The sequence below is a fragment of the Melanaphis sacchari genome, unplaced genomic scaffold (genome assembly GCF_002803265.2).
Source record: "Melanaphis sacchari strain LSU unplaced genomic scaffold, SCAv2.0 Contig178_pilon_pilon, whole genome shotgun sequence".
Lineage (NCBI taxonomy): Eukaryota > Metazoa > Arthropoda > Insecta > Hemiptera > Aphididae > Melanaphis > Melanaphis sacchari.
Window position 1 is genome coordinate 998,327 of NW_020270843.1, and position 22,082 is coordinate 1,020,408.

General features: G+C 24.2%; 1 protein-coding gene across 2 annotated transcripts; it reads right to left on the minus strand.

The window, feature by feature from the left end:
- Positions 1-2,552: 2,552 nt before the first annotated feature.
- LOC112592508 (zinc transporter 1) lies at positions 2,553-20,756 on the minus strand. Of its 2 annotated transcripts, XM_025336583.1 has the most exons (9): positions 20,526-20,756; positions 7,581-7,768; positions 6,914-7,038; positions 6,744-6,841; positions 6,427-6,671; positions 3,636-3,895; positions 3,452-3,560; positions 3,265-3,375; positions 3,007-3,201 (listed from the first exon to the last, which is right to left on the minus strand). In XM_025336583.1, exons 2-9 carry the CDS (start codon positions 7,755-7,757, stop codon positions 3,007-3,009), a joined length of 1,320 nt encoding a protein of 439 aa, XP_025192368.1. In that variant the 5' UTR covers positions 7,758-7,768; positions 20,526-20,756. The 2 variants fall into 2 exon arrangements, with proteins under 2 accessions (XP_025192369.1, XP_025192368.1); XM_025336584.1 differs by lacking the exon at positions 20,526-20,756 and having other exon boundaries at positions 2,553-3,201; positions 7,581-7,763.
- Positions 20,757-22,082: the final 1,326 nt, after the last annotated feature.

Sequence of the window (22,082 nt, forward strand, 5' to 3'; positions counted from 1 at the left end):
ACGATTAGTATTTTAAAATATTTTTAGAGAATGTGTTAATGATTTTATTTTAATGTTGTATCATTGTATGTTTGTACCTACACTAATTTATAACAACTATTTAAAAAATCTATTTAAAAATTTATAAAAATATTATCCAGATTTCAATAAAGAATAAAAAATGCCCATAAAATTGAAAAAAATGACCTAAAATGTTAAAAATTTACTTCAAATTAAAAAAGTACAAAAAAAATGCAAAATAAAAAAATTATATATTTGAGCTTATAGGTAGGATCAAATTACTTTTTTTGCTTGAAAAGCTATATTCTGTAAATCTTAAAAAAAAAAAAAATGCGAAATCCTATACTATCCTAGCCTTATATATGATTATTATAGACAAATATCTAGAAAATGTTGAACAAATCTTGGTTTTTTTTTTATAAAAAAACGCATGTCTATCAGTGTCAAAAATCCGGTAAACAAATATAAAACATTATATTCAATCTATTTTAATTTTTAAGAATGTATTTACAAGTAATCAGTCGACGGATGTAGTCGTGTAGATAGTTAATACCTATTATTATTGTTGATAGTCATTTGATAACAAAAGAATATTAAAACGAGCATACGCCGATAGGTACGCATATACTATATTTTATTACACTTACCTACCAACAAAAAAAAGCATTATCTGGAAAACTGAAAATAACTTTGGTTATGCATACCGATAAAACACAATAATATATTATACATTTATATTTTGTATGCATTATAACAACTAACAAGTAATATATTTATTATATTTTAATTTTTACATAGGCCATCACTCACCCATCGGTGTAATTGTAAATTTTAAGCCAGGCAAATAAGAAACAAAAAAATATAGGGGTGCCAGGGTATATCCTGACCCCCCCCCCTCCACACCACAAAGGTTCCCCTGTATAAATGTAATACTAGTACGTACCGAAATGCTGATAAGCTGTGATATACCAATACTATAGTACATGATCATACCTAAATTGGTATTATTAATAGGTACCTATAATATCATATTACCTATATAAAATAAATGAAATCTGAAAATTTCCTATTTAAATGTATTTTTAAATAGCGTGTGTGAAGCAAGTGCTCACTTATAAACAAATTTAACATTTTTTAATTGATCTGAACCATTAGCCATGTAAAAATAATGTTGATATTTAAGTATTTAAAACATACTTTATTTGGTACTTCAGTACCAAGTATTACTACTTGAATGATATACCACAGTAATCATTCAAGTAGTATTTTAGTAATCACCAGCTGTTAACAAAACACTACTAACCTTACTTGCCTAAACCAAGTCTGATTTAGTAGTTTTTGGTTTTCTAAAATGTGCTCCACTGTTCTTAGTTTTTACCTTACAAAGTATACCTAGTGTAAATACCACATCAATGATTTAAGTATCTATAATTTGCTATCATGAGCTATTTAATATATTCTAGTAGGAGAAATTTTCTTTTTAAATCAAATCATTAAGTATCATACTTCCTGAATTATATTGTCTATTGAACACTTCATCATAGGAATATACTAAGTATTTTTGAAAGCTTATTTATTTTAATTAAATAAATAACAATATTGTTTCCTTTCTTCGTTATTTTGTCAAAACTCCACACAGCATGTGTCAATCAAGAAGTATTTAACTGTAAAAACTATATCATTTAAATTAAATCTACAACACATTTATTGTAAAAATAATATATTAAATATTTTATATAACAAAAAGTTATACAATTATACATTTAAATACTTTGGCGTCAGACATGAACATTACAAATATAATTAATTAAGTTTTTTTATCTAAAAGCTAAATATTTAATTATTAGGCATATATTATAATTTATAATTTTCAACATAATATAGTTGAAATTTGAATCTTATGGTCAAAAAATATTACTATAAAAATGTAACCTACTTAATATAAAATATGTTCCTATTTAGTATTATTTTTTATATTTCTGATATTTTTGAAAAACCATTAATAAAAATATGTAAATGTAGATTTGATAAATGTGTGTAATATGTACCCATAATTATGCAGATGGGAAATGTAACTTACCAGCATATTATTACTACAACACGTCACTGTGGTGAACAGGTACATTAAATAATTATTACACAATTTGAATAAAAAAATAATGTGTATTTAAACATATTATAATACTCAATTATGTTTTTCTACATTATGGAAATTATAATATAAACTTATTTTTATTATTGTTGTAATCGAAAACATAAATATATATTAATCCTATATTAATATTATATAAAACATCATTTTAACTATTCCAAAAATTGTATTTAAACTTAAATTGTAATTATTATTATAACTAATAGTATACATATCAACATACATTTATATATTTGATATTAGTAGTAGATATTTAAAAACGGTCTTAATTGATAGGCAATAAAATAAAATATGGGTTACAAGCTAAAAAAAAAAATATTTGTATTAAATTATAACTAGTTGACAGTCGAAAATATTTTAAATAAATAATCAATTAAATTGAAAAAAATCAATTTTAAAAATTGTAATGTTTATAAAGTTTTGTTTTTTATTTACAACGCTCATCCAATATTACATCATCAAACAAATACAGATCTATGGTAAATGTCAACAATTGAGCATTAATAAGTCATTACAATTGTTTATAAATATAATAAACTTAAAATTATTTTGTTGATGTTTACATAAATGTATGTGTAGAGCACATATAATTTTGATCTTTTAACATTGCGCACTGCAAGGAGTGATACAAATCTCACTAAATATATTATTTTTTTTTTGTTTTGTTGTTATTTTTACATGGTAGGTCTTGTTGATGTAATAGGTACAATTGTAACCATGTGCTTAGTTATTTATCATCATCATAATAATAATGATAATAATAATAATAATAATAATAATAATAATATATATATATATATAAAAAAAAAAAAAAAAAAAAACAAAAACAAAATTGTTATAGTTTAGAAAAAATACTATCCACCAGTAATAAATCCTCCTGCAGAAGTACGACAATTGTTAATTCTATCACCCAATAGTGCACCACTCTCCATTTCACTCTCTTGAGCATTGGAAGTCTGTAAATTGTTGGTGGCGTCAATAGTAACAGAAGTAGTATTACGTTGTCGACACAAATATGGCGTGTCAACTGGAGATGGAGTTTCGCGACCCTAAAACAATTACAATACATAACATTATTAGTTTCACGATTGTATTACTTAAAATGCTTTTACCTGTTTTGACGGACCGCAACATGTTTGCAATTGACACGGAATGTCGGTTTTTGGACAATCCAATACACAATCTTCAGTAGGAGTTTGGTTTTCGTTTCTATTTTCGGTTACCTATAATAAGATATTGCATAAAACCAAAATATATTAATACTAATAAGACAATTATTGATAATATTATACAACATACCTCAACTTCTACAAATTCAGGTTGAATAGTAGTTGAATGAATACCTTCATTATGGAAAAATTCTTTAACTTTTTCTGCTAATTTCATATATTCTGGTAAATTCCTACACCTGGTAATAATTACATAAAAATAAAATTATATTAGATAATTCACTAATTGAAATTAAGCTCAACAATATAAATACCTGATATGTGCAGATGCTATGATTCGATCTCCAGCCAATTGCCACACGTGGAACTCATGTACAGCTAAAACTCCATCAACTCTGTCTAAAAGTCTTTTTTGTATGGCATCTACTTGAATATGAGTAGGAACAGTTTGAAGTAGTATAAGTGCAGACTCTTGCAACAATGGCCACACTGAGTGTAAAATGATTATCACCATTAACAAACTTAAAGCAGGATCAATGTAATCACGGTATTTCCAATCAGTTAACCACACAATCTAAAAATAAGCAAAATTTAAAAATAATCTACATAAATTAATTAAAATTAGGAAGTCAATACTATTGTTTATTTAATGGATAATTAATATAGACAAAAAAATATCTAGCTTTTCATCAATTGCAACAAAATCTATGGTCCACATAAAAAATAATCAAATTAATAACTAAGAAAAACTGTAAATCTATTATCCTTATATTTGTTTCAAAAATTAAAATGTAAAAGAAAATTAAGTTATGTATTGCAGTATTTATCCAGCATTTCTGGTAATCAATATTAGTATCATTATTTAACTACTAAGAGTAATGACAACTAAAGTTAAATTTTTTTACATGATATGCAATAATTTCAAGGATACCTAATTAATTCTATTGTCACATTAAGTTAATCTTTTTTTTATATAAACCCCATGAATTTAATAAATATTTTTTTTTATTAACATAAAAAAAATAAATAATTGATAACATCAAATATTATTTATAAATTATAATGTTATATGAAATCTCAATAGACACCTACTAAACTGTATTATGGAAAAAGTATTGCACTATTTCTGGACTCTACAATAGTGATCAAAATGACTTGCATAAATACAAAATATTATGTGAAATAAGAAAATTATTAAATTTATAATGTATTCTGTAAAGAGTATGTACTATCATTAACTAATAAATAATTATTTGAAATAATAGCATAATTGCATATTCTGATATTCATAGAATTTAATATAAATGGTAAATGGATATTAAACAGAACAGTAATTATAGGAGTAAGAGGGTAACCATAGTTAAAACTAATTTACCCAATATTCCATACATATTTCAAAGATTGTATACTCATTATTAATTAATAGTTAATAATTATTGTTTTATTTTTCTCATAAAAAATATATTTATTTTTATATAAGCAATAAGCTTAACTATTAAATATTAGTGCTGAAGTATGGGTAGGTAAATAATCATGGAATAGGTGTTTAGCTAGTTATTTAAGTATGATTACAGAATAGCTTAGTTGAAGATCATATAATTTTACTTTAATATTGATATCATATACAAACACTATAGGTCTATACCAGTGGTACACAATACTTTTTTTTGGTAATAGTAGCATTAATATTTTATATTGTTCACAGAACATTATGTGCTACAGAAAATCGATTGAGAATCATTAAACTTAACAGTCAACTAATACTATAAAATAAAATATTTTATTTTTAATATTAACTGATTAATATTCAATATAATATATTGTGTAATTAATAATATTCTATTAATAGATTTGATATAAATAATTAAAAAAATAAAACTAAAAAACATAGTAAATTAATAAGTAAAGTATTTAAATTACTACAACAATTTATTTAAATATTAAACATTTTACAACCTATATTATATTACCATTTACCATACTATTCATTGAGCTTAAAATAAGTTAAATTTTAAATTTTATTTTTAAAAAAGATAAGAAAGTAACAAAAATTACTTATGTATTTCTAACTAGAAATTAATTATTATTTTTCAAGATTTTCGTGAATTTTATTAAAATTTAAATATTTATAAAAACTATTGTGAAGATACAATTTTGATTTTTTTTAAATTGGGAAATGAACCACTTCCTAAGAACCTTGAATTAATTTTTTGTACACTTCACCTATTCATATATTTTTTATTGATATTTATAGCAAAAAAATTGAAATTGTCTATAAATATTTCAAAAAGTTAAAATATTTTGAAATTTATAACTTACAAATAAAATTATAATATAAATACTTGTTGAAAATTTTAAGTTTTTGTGGTGATTTGTTTTTAAAAAATCTAGTAAAAATCTGGTTTTTAGAAAATATTACTATTTTTTCCTTAATTTTTATTTGCTTTCGAATTATAAAAAAAGTACTGGACATTTTTAATTTTAAATCCAAAACTACCTCAAAGTTCAATATCAAAGCTAAATACCTAGTACTCATAAACCAAAAAAAAAAAAAAAAACAAACTACACATCATTACAAAATCAATACATTCATTCTTCGCTTGGGGTCAAAAAAGTAACTGATATTTAACTAAGCTACTTTTTTTTTTTTTTTGATTAATTTATAACTTTTATAAGTTGAAAAAAAAACTAAATTTTAACTTTGAACTTAAATGCATATGTTATCTTGGTAAATTAAATTAGTTAAAAGTTTAACTTGCCCAGCCTTGTAGATAAATTATTGGTGCTAAATTGGTCAAATACATATTCAATGCGATATTTAATAATAAAAGTATTAGCTAAATATGTTTCTACCAACAATTATGGATAAATACTTTATAGTCAATTAGTCATTTTTATAAACAAGTTGCTTTTAAATATTTTAAAGAAAAATGTATAAAATTAAATTATTTTATGAACAATTTTCTCATAGAAAGTGTAAAATTGTTAGCAAACTTGCATAAAAAACAATATTTATCAGAAAAATAAGCTTATTGTCTTATTTTTACATTATATAAAAACAAAATACATGAGAAATTTAATAAAAATCTAAATATCTATACATACCAAAGCTGATACAATCACAATGACTGAACCTAAAGCATCAGCTAAAAGATGTAAAAATACACCTCGCATATTCATATGACCAGCAGAAGATTCATGAGTGTGATTAAGCGGTACATTGAATCGATGGTCATTATCATTGTCATCAGTGGCATTGGCACTTGCTCCAGCACTTACTAATTGAGTTAATCGTGTGTGGCTACGTGATATACCACCATGTGAATGACCATGTCCTCCTCCACCATGAGCTAAAATATATTAAAAGGTTGTCACAAATATAAATTAGAAAACCTTTTGTGAAAAGATGAATAATATATTACCATGGAACAAAAATAAACCCAAAATATTGACAAACAATCCCAAAACTCCAACCACAACAATGAATTTGGGATTATGGATGGTCTCTACTTCAATAAACCTTAAAAAAAAAAAAAAAATTATAGATAACATTTTTATTTAAACACATTATTTAGATAGATAAAATACATACCTCTTACAAGCTTCAACAGTAATTGAAAAACACAAAGCTACTAAAAATACAGCATTTACTAATGCTCCAAGTACTTCAGCTCTGGCCCATCCAAATGTGTTTTTTGACCATTTTTTTGGTGACATCTAAGTAAAAATTATTTGTTAACTGTAATCGAAATATTAATATCTCTAAAAATGTAGGAATTTAGAATAATTTTTTTAAATTTCTAGATACTTGTCAAATAGTACGTTTAGCTATTAAATAAAGCGCAATCTAATATAATATTTAATCACGATGTTTGCATAACAAAATTATACGTATTCAAGTATCAAGAACTAATAACTATAACTATTCAAGAACGCGTTTGATTATTGACTGGATCAAGTGTATTTAATTACATTTATATTAATTCTTAACGACTCTTAATGACTGCGTTATAAAACTCAAACAAACTACAATAACGTATATTTCAATTCTATTCATTATAGTTAAATAGGTATGTGTGTTCATTAATATTATAACAGCAAGAATGTATTTAAAAGTTTAAACGATAGAAGTGTATACATATATGATATTATACGCTAGTTTTTAAGACCAGATCTTAAATGCATAACTTTAATCTTTGAAAATAATTTTACAGATATTGTAATCGACATCACATTATTACTATTATATTGGTTCTTACTTTAACAGATAAATATGCGACCACCAACGCGGCGACATCGCTAAGCATATGAAAGCTATCCGCAACAAGGGCCATCGAGTTGGTAATATAACCGACGATGATCTCTACCAAAAAGAAAAACGTTGTCAGCCAAAACATGGTGATGAGGCGGCATTTTTTTCCACTGTATCGACCCATTTTTAATTAATCTGTAAAAATAAATAATAATATCAATAACAGTAGATGACTACAGTGTAACATATTATAACATTTACATCTCACACACACACACACACACACACACACTACATAAATATATCATTATTTCTATTGTAAACATAAAACAGCGAAATCTTACAACAGACCGTGAAATACACAACCATAAATATTATATAATATATGCAGGTTATTACAACTATACTTAAGGTTATACACATGAATCAAATTAATAAAAAAAATATAATAATTTTGTTAGCTTGATAGTTTATGAAAGAAATATACTGAAATATACTTCCAACAATCAATTAATCATCTCAAAATGTACCAATGTTTTAAAATATTTTCAATTTTGATTAGAAAAATAAATAGCATAGGTACCAAGACTTTACGGGTACTCTCAACACTGATTGCTAACATTCATCTGAACTTCAAATATTTATAAGTACTTAATTAACCATTTATTTCATGTTTGACAATTGATTGCGTTTCAAAAAGTAAAAAAACTTAAGATAATAATAAAACATTTTATAAATATAATTTTTCTTTTCAATAACGTTATTTATTTTTGACTTATGTTCGAAAATACTTTTAAAAACGTTAATGCTTTTTCATAATATATTCGGTGTTTACAGTAATCATCCTGTAAATTATACAGTTTATAATATGAAACTCTACATTAAACTGCGCACGCGCGTTGTAGCCGTTTAATTACAACTAGAGAAATGACGATGACGCTCGTATCATAGTTATAACGCCAATTTTTAAAACTACTTTAAACAAAACAAGATAATATGAGTAATATGACAGTCGAACAAAGATATTATTTTTATATTAAGTACACGTTTTATTTCAAACACTCAAAATTGTAATTATTTGTCATTAGACGACAAGTGTTCTTCCCGACTTGTTTCTTTTTTTAATTTTAAGATTACAAATATTTGTATTGTATTGTATTAATTACTTAAAAAAAAAATTTTTTTTATTGAAATCTACATCATACCAATTTGAAACGAATATTAAATCATAAATATTAAACCTTTTTACCTAAGTAACTAGTATTGAAAATTTATAAGTCATCATTGTTTTATGTAATATTCTAAAAATATAAAATTAATAATGAAATTAACTTCAGACGGATGTATACCTATGTTATATATTCCAAAACAATTTTATTATAAAAACGATTTTTAGTTATTTAATTTAAAATATACTTTATTGCCTTACCTAAATTAATATAGTTTTTTTTTTTTTATTATTTGGCGGCGTAATTATATTCCACGAAAATATTCTCATATAATTTAAAATGAAACACCCGAACTAATAATAAATTCCATGTGGGTCGTAAGCATAACGATGTTACATAGTTTTGCTAATGTAACATCAGCAAATAATATCTATTTCTAAAAGATAAAAATTGTTTAATTTACAGTCGCCATTACCATAAACAAAACAAAATACTATATTGCCTATACTGTTTCGTAAATAATATAAATGCATTTATCAGCTAAGAAATATTTTATGAGTAGGTATCATAATAATATGTTACTTAAACATATTAAAACTAACTCTCCGGGTTTTGTACACCACAAACATACCAAAATACCTATTTTAAGATACTATATTATTTTCTAAGAATACTCATAACTAAATTATTATCAAACTCTCTCATCAAATAATAATAAAAAAAAAAAATCTATACCCATCATAATATTATATAAATGAAACGATTAGTTAGTATTACCTATTTTAATAAATTATATTTGAGTGTCAAGTAGATTAATGTATTTAAATTTAATAAGTATAATTATTAATTACTTTATAAAGTAAACAGATAGACACTATAAATCAAATATAATAGTTTAAATATTATTAACAAAAGTATTTATTAAAAATCTTTAGGTATCTTTATAAAAATATGTATCATAAAATGTAATTAATTTTTTCTAAAAATTATGAAACCTAGATTTAATTGGTTAACTAGTTTAGGAACATTATCATTAAGTAAATGAATTGTGTTAATTTAATATTATAAAATATGTAAAATATTATTCATCATTATCGACAAAATAATAAAAACAATTGATAAAATAATCTTTAAGAATTGCAAATGTGCAATTAAATCAAATATAGATACATAAAAAGTATTAGAATATCTTTATTTAAACTAACGGGCACTTTTATCTTAACAGCCACTTCAATAAGTACTTAAAATTGATACCTGAGGAAGGTTACGGAGTAATAAAATTATTGAATTAGAAGAAACATTATTTTTATCATAGGTCAGTCAATGCAAGTACCTACTTTAGAATTTAGTTTTACTTGAAATTAACTAAGTATTTTTCTTTTCCTTGAGACAAACAATTAAGTAGGTTAGGTCACTAAACTATTATTTATTTATCCAATAGTTTCCAGAAATGTTCACAACAAAAACTGGACATTTATGTAATGAACTAATATTAAAATAAATAAATAAATACACTCTTAGTATAAATTTATTAATATAAATAAATTTATAATATAAAATATACAAATATACACTTCAAACAAAATTATTTTTCTATTTTATAGAAAAGTAAATAGGACTACTTATTTCGTTAGAACTTTATGAAATAAGATAATAATTTAATGACAAATCTACATAATGTATGCCTATACTATACTACACCTAATTCTGTACACATAAAAATAATTTTAATTTCAATCAAATCTATACTTAGTTAAATACATAGTTTTCATATTAATTTATTAATAAATTATTATCAACATCATTCAATAATAGGTACAAAAACTTTAATTAAAGGATAAACAAACAAAACATATAGTTTACATCAATAAAAAATAAAAATGTAAGAAAAATTTCACATTAGCCATTTTGTTTTGAAATATGTAAATTATATTATACTAAATTTAATATAGAAATAATAGAAATATGAATTTATTAAAAATCATTTAATAATTTTATAAAATATTGAGGTGAATATGCAATTTACAGTAAAAACATTATCTAAATGTTACAATAAATTTGTATTGTACAGTACCTATAAATTATTGTCCCTTATTAATAATACTAATTAGTAACAATTAAAAAAACGCAGGTTTAATGGTTTAAAAATTAATTTTACTTTAAATTTCACACGGAATAAATAGCAATGAATTAATCAGTATGGGTTTTTAATTTAAACCAATAGGGAGATAAGGAAATGTATTTTAATTTCTAACAAATCAAATTCTTATCATTATTATTAAAGTTTGATACGTCCGTTAAGTTATTAACAATTAATAAACATAAGTAATGTAAAACAAATACCTAACTATATACATATGCATTTATGATAAAAATTTAAAAAACTTTAACACAAATTAATAAAATAATTTAAAGTTCAATTGTCTATATTGAATTATATTTGAGTATAATAGGTATAAATGTACAAAACATTTAATTACAAAAAATTATTTGGAATTATGTAATTATTGAAAATGTCAAAACTCATTAAAATCCCTGTTCAAATCCATTACAAATCAATTTATTGGGAAAAAAATAAATAAATTTTGCAATTTAATAAAAGAGCATTCGATTAAATCAACATCACATTATCAGTTACGGAAAATACGGTTTAATCTAATCCAAATATAATGTATTGGATAATTAAGGCACTTAAAAACTAGATAGTTAAAATTATTTCGGTAAATTACGTTTCAGTACCTCTGTTATCTCAACTATGTTATAATTATTATAAACATTTTAAAATTGTTTTAGGTTTATTAACTAAGTATAAATATAAGTAAGTATACAAATTATTATCATACCTTCTAATTGTATAACATAACTTGGGTATATTTCCATCATTAATTGAATAATATTTATGATACTTTCTTAGTTCAGAAGGTCTTTAAATTTTTAATGTATCATTTTATTGATATTGAGAACTTGTTATTGTTATTACTTATTATATGATTTAACTATATACATAATAATAATATTTTTATTAAATTTATTTTACAATTTCATTCCACTAGTTATTTTATTGATACTAGATTTTAAATTTTAAAGTAATAATTAGATAACCTTTTTCGTGATTAAAATACCATTTTTTGAATTGATGAAGTTTGAAATAATTTAACAGTTATATACCATATAGATTGATAAACATTGTTGTTGCCATAAATACCGGAAAAAATAGAATTGCCATAAAACCTTCTCTTACTAAGAAAAAATAATCAAATTAGAATGATTAAAATATAATAGTTTCAAATTGATAACAACCCTTTTTTGGGGGATAAATAATAACCAATAATAATTCAATAATAAGTACCTTAAAATTTAACGATTTTACAAATATAACAGGTTTATAAGTCGACACAATATTAATTACAATATTGAAAAACGCAACAGGAATGTTTTATTTCAAATAATAAAACTACACAATTTACAATAATAATTATATATATACATCTTATATAGTATAGAAAACTATTATTGACTATTGTATAATTCAATCATTATCATATATTATTCTTATTAAATCTATATATATATATTTCATTTATTATTCAAATTGTTAATTTTTGGAAAGTATAAAAATTATTTGAATTAATGGGAACGTTGAAACAGTCATTCACTTGATGTAGAAAACGTATTAAAGGTGTTTGAGATTGATATTTTATGTAAATGGTATTGGTATATTATGTTACATTTTAATATTCGATTATATATTAGAACCGGAAATAACACTCACATGACGAATCAGTTCGGAGGGTAATCTGAAATGAATTTCTAAAAATACCCAAACATAATAGTGTGTTGTTAATCCATCAGATTTTTGATCAAGTGGCAATCGCCTTTAAAATTTGATCTAATGTAGGTCCATAGTTTATAATATACATTAATATTTTAAAATGTGGGTTCATCTTAATTAAAGAATCATTGTTCTATACAGTTTTGAAAATTTAATTATAGAAATTCAGATTCGTAAATCAAGTAAAATAAGTGCACAGAAACCAAAATAAAGTTTTATTTCATTTTAATGAAACAAATTATCAATAACTATAATTCTAAACTGCTAAACCTTTAAATTTTTAAAAAGTTAAGACACTGATATGTAAATAGTAATTGGACAAACAAATTCTGCGAAAATACCTTGTGGTTTGTATGAAAATGTCTAAAAGAATCGTCAAATAAAAAATTTATTTTTGAACGTTAAGTATGATATATTATGGTTAGTTCTGTGGTCATCTCATCGACCACAAATGTAGAAATAACATAATTTTTATTTTTTATTCATTAACATAATTATATAGGAAAACATTTATAAAATTATAATATTATTTTAAGTTTTAAAACATCAATTCCTCTAAATGTTGTAAACATTCGGTAATTTTCGTGGCAAAAAGTTTCCGGTAAAATTCTTGGAAGCCTTTTAAAGATTACTATTAAGTATGATGAACAAAAACTACCTTAATATTAATATATTAATATACGAATACAATCAATAATACACACAATAATTTCTAATATATGACGCAGAATTCCTACCCATTTTTACATACTATAGTAATAATTTGTCAGTTCTATGTAAATTTAAAACACTATCCATTGATAATCATAAATTAATAAAGGAGTAAGATAATGGTATCATCAAAATTATAAAATTAACTATACACATTTTATAACTAGGAATCGGAGTCTGTAAATTGCGTACCCCAAAAAAGGTCATAGTCATATACTTTGTAAATTGTGGCCTGGGATATTCTGATTTCCGGTGGGCTGTACAATTTAAAGATTAGTAATAAGTTATTACTAATAACTAATAATCTAAGATGTAGATATCAGCTTGAGAAGTCAGGGAATAAAAAGCAAAAAAATGACTGAAAAAGAAACATTTATAAATTAAAAAATGTATGAATTTCAAGCAAAAAAAATAATACTCGGATAGACTATGTGCGGAAATGATCTTAAAATTTTTACCAATTTCTTAATTACAATTTTTTTTTTTTAATGATACACATTTTTACCTAATACTTTGTTAGTATTGTTAATAATACATTTTTTAATTATAAACAAAAAACAGCAAAACCAATATTTTTAACCATACCAATACTAAAACAATTATATTGCCAGTCCTAAGTCTGAAAAATAGGAAAGAAAATATTGATTTTAATAAATAAATTGATTTTATACAAATTATATTATACCTCGGCAGCAGTTTACATATATAAAAAATATACCCTGGGCACAATTTACGTATGTATAAAATATACCCGGGCTGCAATTTACACAAAAAATTAAAAATGGGACGCAATTCACAGCAACCCTTAGAAATATATTGTACAACACACTCGACATATAAATCTAAAATCATAGAACATAAAAATTTTCAAACTCAAAATGAGAAATAAATTTATATCACATAATCAGTTATCATCTTAACAATTTTCTAGCACTATAAACTGATTTTTATATTCTCATAAAAAGTTTTATTTGTGTATCTATATATTATTAATTTTAAATTAAAAAGAATTAAACAAAAAGTGTTATCAAATAAGCTAATTTATAAATAAAAATAGGAAAGAATTTCACAAAATATTTAATATTTATGTATATTTTAATTAATTTTTAATAATGAATTATATTTTATGAACCTACTTACATAAATTTAAGCTATTGAATTATTTAACGCAATAATGGTATCAGTAATTATTAAATGGATACATACATAAAACAGATATTAAGTTGAATTGAGAACTTTCTTCTTTTTTAAAATCGGTTAAAATATAACACTTGTAATACATAATTAAATTTATTTTAATCACAAAATCAAAAAGTTTATCATATTTTAAGTAGGTATAATATACATAAAATTACATAGTCTGCATAGGTACATATAACAACTACTGTTTTTTTTATATTTATAGAATACTTAATTGTTATAAAAATATGCATTATCATATGATTATTTGTAAATTGTAAGAGTATCAGTTCTAGAGAAACAACAACCAATTAAAAAATAGAATAGTAAACTAAAATGGTTTTTACAAGATAAGTACAAGGAAAATTCAATAAGATCTGCTATAAAGCATTAAAAATACTACCTTTAAAATAGAATGGTCAGATCAGCAAAAATACTTAATAAATTAAATAATCAGTACAATTCCAAAATCATAATTCATTTTTAAAATAATATTAAACTGAAAACTTTCAAACACTATTGGAATATTTAATGAAGTCTGTTTAATTACATATATTATTTAAAATTTAAAACCATTTGTTTTTTTGTTGTTCAACTGCTGTCACCAATTTATTTTTTGATTTATTAATTACAATAATTACCCATGGGCCATAACAAAGTAAAAAAAAAAAAAAAATACAGTCAAATAATTATTTAAGAGTATTATAATGAAAGAAAAATTATTGGAACAATTGTAAGCACAAATTTAACAAAGTATACTTATAACTTCTAGTAAAAATTGTAGTTATCAGCAAGATAAGTGCATTTACAAATACATAATTTTTTATTTATTGCAAAAAAAAAAATATCCAAAAAATAAATATTTTTTTTTTATTATAATAAAATAAGATTTTCTTAGCTTTGAATATCTACATCTTTAAAATAATTATTAATTAAATGAAATAAGTACAAAATTCTGGTAAGATACCTATATTAATATTATTAATATAAGTAATAATTAACTACTTAAAATGTATACAGACATTCATAAGTCTAAAGTGATTAAAAGAGAAAAAATTTCATCTAAAATAAATATGCATATTGCACGCGGCACACTTATGTGAATAAAATTGTATGTATGTATTTTTTTTTTTTTTTTTTGGGACTATTCCAAGTATAGTGAAGCTAATAAGACCTATTGTGACAAAATAAGTTTACTTTTTATAATAGCTATAAAGATAATTTTTAATAAAATAAAATTAATATAAATACAATAATATTTAACTGCACATTATTCATTATTGTACTAAATGGATTTACTTTAGATATTATGATGGGTAAAAGACATGAATACAGCAAACGTGTGACTATTGTTGTGAAAATTGGAGTGTAAAATTTATAAAAATCTAGTCATTAAAAAAACATAATTTTAGTTCTTATGTTCAAATATTACATTATTTAAAATATATTAAAAATAAGATGTTAACGCTTAGGTTAAAAAACAATAAACAATACAAATGAAGAATAACATTGTTTTTTTGGGACACATACATAAGTTTCATTAAATTTAACATTTAATAAAAACTTTTAGGTACATAATTATACTAGGTATTTAATTTTTTTTTTTTAATTTTCTGATTAACTATATATTTTTATCTATTATAATTTACAAGTTTTTTTTTAATAAATAACAAAATTATTTAACAATTACTTTATTGTACTTTATTTATCTAAAAATGTGTTAATAATAATTGACTAAAGTGAAACAATTTGATTTCAGTAAAAATTATTGTCATAATACAGCACCATTGTAGATATTTATCTTGAAAATAGAATCTGTAAGTATAAGAAATTATACAAAAAGTATTTATAAACTATACTTTAGCATTATAAACAAATAAGGTCTTTTTTTTTAGGTAAATATAACACAAATGAATAAGGATATAAATTATAAAAGGAAAACTTTAGTCTAAATCTAAATATAGTCTTTAAATTATTATTTTTTAATATATTTATTTATTTAAGTAATAAAATAATATTCACCATATTATATATGTGAATCAACACAATAAATTTAACAGATGTTTTCTTTAAATATTTATCATAGAAATTAATAATGATATAAAATATATGAGAATGAAGAAGACCATCTACATAAACTCATAGATCCTATATTTGTTGATGATGATTAGGTAGGTACCAAGGTATATATTATATATTATTTAAGTTTAATAGGTAGGTCTTTATATTTTCTTTTTAGTCAATCGCTAGATTTTATAGGCTGTATTTTAACAAAATTCATGATACTAATAGATTTGTATGAATTTATAGTTTTGAATAAAATGTTTTGTATTATTTTATAATTAACTGATAAATTAATTTGATAAACTAAAGTGCATTAGCTGTCATGCATACAGTGATCAAGTGGATGCTTGTATTATACAAACTTGAAATAGTTTTGTTAAGCTCCAAAATCGGATCTTGTATGCTCAAATAAAAAATAGATCTAAAAGACAATTTTGTATTATGAATTTATAAATTATTGGTATCTTTGATTTTATAATTGAATAATGGAAAAACGTTTTTGTCTATTGAAATTTCTCATTTGATCAAGGTAAAAACTCAGTCATTCTTTACATTCTTTATAAAAATGACAAGATATTTACAAAAATATTGAGATTAGAATACCTTAGAAATTAAGACATGGTGGGATCTATGTAATATAAACAATACAAATACAGATTTTACTGAATTTATTTTGATTAGTCACTTTAATTTATTTTAAATTAATTTGTAATAAGCTAAATGTCTAAATATATCATTTGGATCGTTTCTTGTAATAAGTGTTGTGATGTCATTTGTGTAAATGGTTATATCTAATGGCTAAAATGTTGTTATTAAGGTAGGTAATTTGGAAAAATGAATAATTCTTAAAAAGGTTATAGACCAGTTTAAATACAGAATTTAGCATAATAAATACCATGGTGCAAATATAATTAGTTTAAGTTTGAGGATGTAAATTAATAATTATTACCTCAAAACCTCATATTTTTTAAAACAAATAATTTTTATAGTTTCGATAAATTTTGAAATATTAAACCTATTACTATCTTCATTATTTTTTTTTTTAAATCTTTATTTTAAAACAAACAATCTGTAATTAAATTAACAATAAGCATGTATGCTGATATATATAATAATTTGGCATGCGACACATGAAAAAAGAAGCTATCCAATAGCAACACTTCATAAACTACTATCTTAATTAGTGAAGTTAGAAAAAATATAAAAGTTTCTGTACATGATATAAGTGGTGTCTAATGACTAATACTATTCTAATAGGGTGGTGTGAAATTTTTTATGAAGAATTCATAAAATTCTTATAAAAGAAGTATTATTACTATATCATAATTAACCTAATATTCGTTGATAAAGTTTAAAAAACACACAGGTAATATTGTAATCTAATTTAGATAATGTTTACACAAGCAATAAAGTGTTGATACAGAGTTGCCATGAATTCTGTCACCCCACTCATCTATTAAATATTTAAGTACAAATTTATACGTGTACATAATATGGTATATACATGGCAGTATATTTGTGAATAAATTGTGTAGTGGCAATCATGAAAGGTTTTTATCATAAACTTAGATTTATAATAAATTAATAATACAATGATATTGTTTAATAAGTAATTTAAGTTTATATCAATTATGATTATTACTAAATTATTATAAGTAAATTTTATGAAGAGAGTAGGTATATCCACAGTCATGTCAGCTGCATTTTAGTAGATAAAAGAAATTGTAGTGAAGTTAGGTATGCCACAAAATGTATTATTTTAGCAAAAATAGTACAGTATTAATATATCAAACATACTAACCAAATTTTAATCTAATCAATATACAATAATAATAGTACCTAATCTATATTTGTCCATATCCAAAATGTAGTACTTAGTGTTTTTCAAATTTTGTATGTTAAACATTGTTGTTGTATAATAAATGTATATAGCTAGGTATTAATAAAAAAATTATTTAATAGAATGTGGAATAAAAGATATTATTTGTGTATTGAAATAATTTATTTGAAAGATGAAATTTTTATGTTATACAGCCTAGTAATTATTGGTGGTCAATAGTTTGTCATAAAATCAGTGGGTATCTATACCATATTTAGACCTTGATAACTTAAACAAGGAAAAACAATTAGGTATTTCAAGTAGATAGGTATAAAATATGAGACAAAATATGTTTTCAATTAGAATTGCAATCTATATAGATCTGAAGTTTTAGAGTGTTTTTAAACATAAAGAGGTACTTAATAGGTATGAAGAAAAAAAATGACCCAATTACAAGGGCAATTTTTATACATTTGAGATGCTTAATTCCAAAAAATAATAAATTTGTAGGTAGATAGTAGGTACATGGTTAAGAAGTAAATAATCAAAACATTTGATGACCACAAATAGCGTGAAAAAAATATTGAATTGTTAAGAATGTTATGATTCATGGTAGGTCTGGAAAATGTACACGCGTTTAAATAGAATTTTAAGATATACTAAGTATACCTAGATACTATATACCTCAAGGCATCTATAAGCGCAACAAAACTAAGAGTATGAAAATATCGATAGTTATTTCTAGATTTTAGATGATGTAGAATCAGATGAATGACTGGCAGGCACATCTTTCCCATTGGGCACTTTGTGCACGTGCCCAGGGCCCCGCGATTGTTGGGGCCCCCTAATTCCTGCCAGATCACCAGCCAATCGATATTTATTACCTTTTTTTTTTTCTTTAACATTTAATAGAATATTTACAATTTGTAAAAATAGTTTACAATAAGCATAATATGGTTGCATCAGATAAATATATAGGCTTGAATGCTTGAGACGATTAATCGAGCGAGTAATCTACCCAAATGAAGAAACTGAAAATATATTAGGAATATATCATTTTTTGAAGAAAAATAAAATTGAAAACACATTTCCAAATGTAGAAATTGCATTAAGAATATTTTTAAGTAAGATGGTAACTAAATGCAATGGAGAACGCTCTTTTTCCAAATTGAAAAGAATTAAAAATGAATTAAGAAGTACAATGCTACAAGAAAGATTGAACAGTTTGTCATTGATGTCAATAGAATGTGATATGTTTAAAAACATAGACTTCAAAGAAGTAATTAACAATTTTGCCAATCTTAAATCTAGAAAGGTAGGAACTTCTCTTCAATAAAAATAGAATTTTCAAAATTTTTGGATTATTTTAAAATGATTTTTAAGTTAATATTATACTAAGTATCTAAATTTAATGTGAAATAAAAAAATAAAAATCATTTATAGTTAAATTAATCTAGACTTTTTCTTATCTATTACCTCCCTATTTACCTGTTTTAATAAAATAGTATTCTGTTCAAGTTGTAGAGGCCCCTTTATACTATTGCCCAGGGCCTCAAAAAGATTTAAGACAGCCCTGGTGACTGGTATACCAGACTAGTGTTTTTATTAAAGTAGACTTAGTTGGTCAGCTCAAAAATACGAAATCAATACCATAATATTATTGTTATTGTTGTTGTACTATCGTTGATTAGAAAGGTCGAGATTAAAAAACTACGATAATAACGAATTAAAAAATTATAGGGTAGGTAATTAACGACGTTCTGAGCGCGCCTGTAAACTAACACGACCGTTGTAAATATTTTAATTGCCGTGGACGACACGAATTTCCGATTGGGATACCTTCTGCAATGCTACCATCACCGTCGTTCGAGCACGCTCGTCTTTTTGGCAATTGTCACGAATATAATACGCCGTCGGAGGGCGCGTGCAGGAATAGGAGCGGCGGCAATAACACCGAAAGAACGATACGGCAACGGACAACTTAAAAACACTCAGCGACGTGCGGATGTGTAGCCAGTAGGTGCGGCGCCCAGAATCGAATTTGTCTGCGAATTGCAACACTTGCTCCGGTGTAATGACTAATAGCAACAGAAAATGGGGAACGAGACCTGTTCGAAACCATTGCGACTACTGCACGCACAATAACGTTATAAGACGGAAAAACAAAAATGTACTTACGTATTTTCAAGACGCAAAGAATCGTCTATTGTCCCGTCGAACGCCAGCTGTGTCCGTATGTGGTCGTCGTCTGCAAGTTTTCCGCGAGGAAAACGAATCGTCGACGAGTGGTCTGTTGATGATGAGCACCGCACACACGGTCGCGACTGGAGCAAGCGCGCACAGCGAACAATAGACGAAAAGCGCAATAATCACCACGAACGCTGCGCAACGCCGAACTGACAAAGTGCTAGGCGGCCGGCGGGCCTCGAGGTGTACTACCGCGTCGTGCGCACGCGTATATTGATGCACTTCGCGGAGTAGGGAAACCATATACCCGTTACCTGGTAAAACATGACCGACAGTGCCATTATCGAATGATAGTGGGAAATCACGACATTCAAATTCAACACGCAAGTCGCAAAGTGCAAACCCACCACCCACAATCAAGGGTCTGAAACTCTGAACGACGAATGTCTGAATGGAATGAGTAGCAGCCAGCTACTGGCTGACTGGCGATTATAATTTATAATATACGTTTTTACGCTTTTACTATTGTTCAGTGTTCTATGTTATTACATAGGAACTTTGATTTATAGTTTACCATAAATTAAATGAAAAAAAAAAATAGCCTTGGTAGCCATATATACCTATTTATCGTAATACATTATATCTTACGTTATCCAAATAGGAATTAATATTACGTTATTAACACTATAATGCTGAACAATATCCTATACTTAATGATCAATTATCAATACAAAAAGAGTACCTATCATGCGGAAGTAATACTACACATAATATTAATATATAATACTGCTTTAAACATTTTGAACACATCATATAAACATTACACTGTTAACTGATACAAAAAGCGTGTTGAACGATTTAATATTCTAAGCGGTATAGGATTAATGTAATGAATAATGATTTTACAATAATGGATAATTGAAAACACTATTTATAGGATAAAATTGGATCTACCTAATTGCAATTCAACTATCTCGATTGGACAATGATTAAACTTCATACATAGGCAGTTCTTCTAAATTTTAATTTTGAAAAAATGTAAACAAACTTCGAGTAGTTTGTTTTTTTAATTTTATTTTGGAGAAAAGTCTTGAAATGTAGGTATGTACGTATTCTTTGAACGTTTCATAAAATGTTTAAAGTACTTTATCCCCTCTTTTCTTAACCGTCTAAGAGTTTAAAGTTGAAAAGAAAAATTTTTATCTAGTTTTATCATTGTCAATTTTATCACATATAACTTAATATAAGACATAGTTTTGATGAAAATAAAAATATTTGTCGACACTGTCACAAGAATTCATCAGTGCAGCTGGCAACCACCATAAAACTTTATATAATCCATTGGTTAATTCCGCGACTATGTCGAAAATATTCATAAACTAATTAATAACTCATATATTTCATAGTTATTATTATTACTTATTATTTATTATATTATATGAATGCCGTATTTTTTTTTTTTTTAATTATTTTTGTTGTATTGTTAAAAATAAATACCTATATACATTATGCATTATTAGAGAATATAAATGCCTACCTATATTATAA

Coding starts and splice junctions, on each gene's coding strand:
- LOC112592508 (XM_025336584.1), bottom strand. CDS start 7,757: ATGGGTCGATACAGTGGAAAAAAATGCCGCCTCATCACCATGTTTTGG. Junction 6,672..6,743: donor GGGTTTATTTTTGTTCCATG/GTAATATATTAT, acceptor AATATATTTTAG/CTCATGGTGGAGGAGGACAT. Junction 3,202..3,264: donor GTTGCGGTCCGTCAAAACAG/GTAAAAGCATTT, acceptor TAATTGTTTTAG/GGTCGCGAAACTCCATCTCC.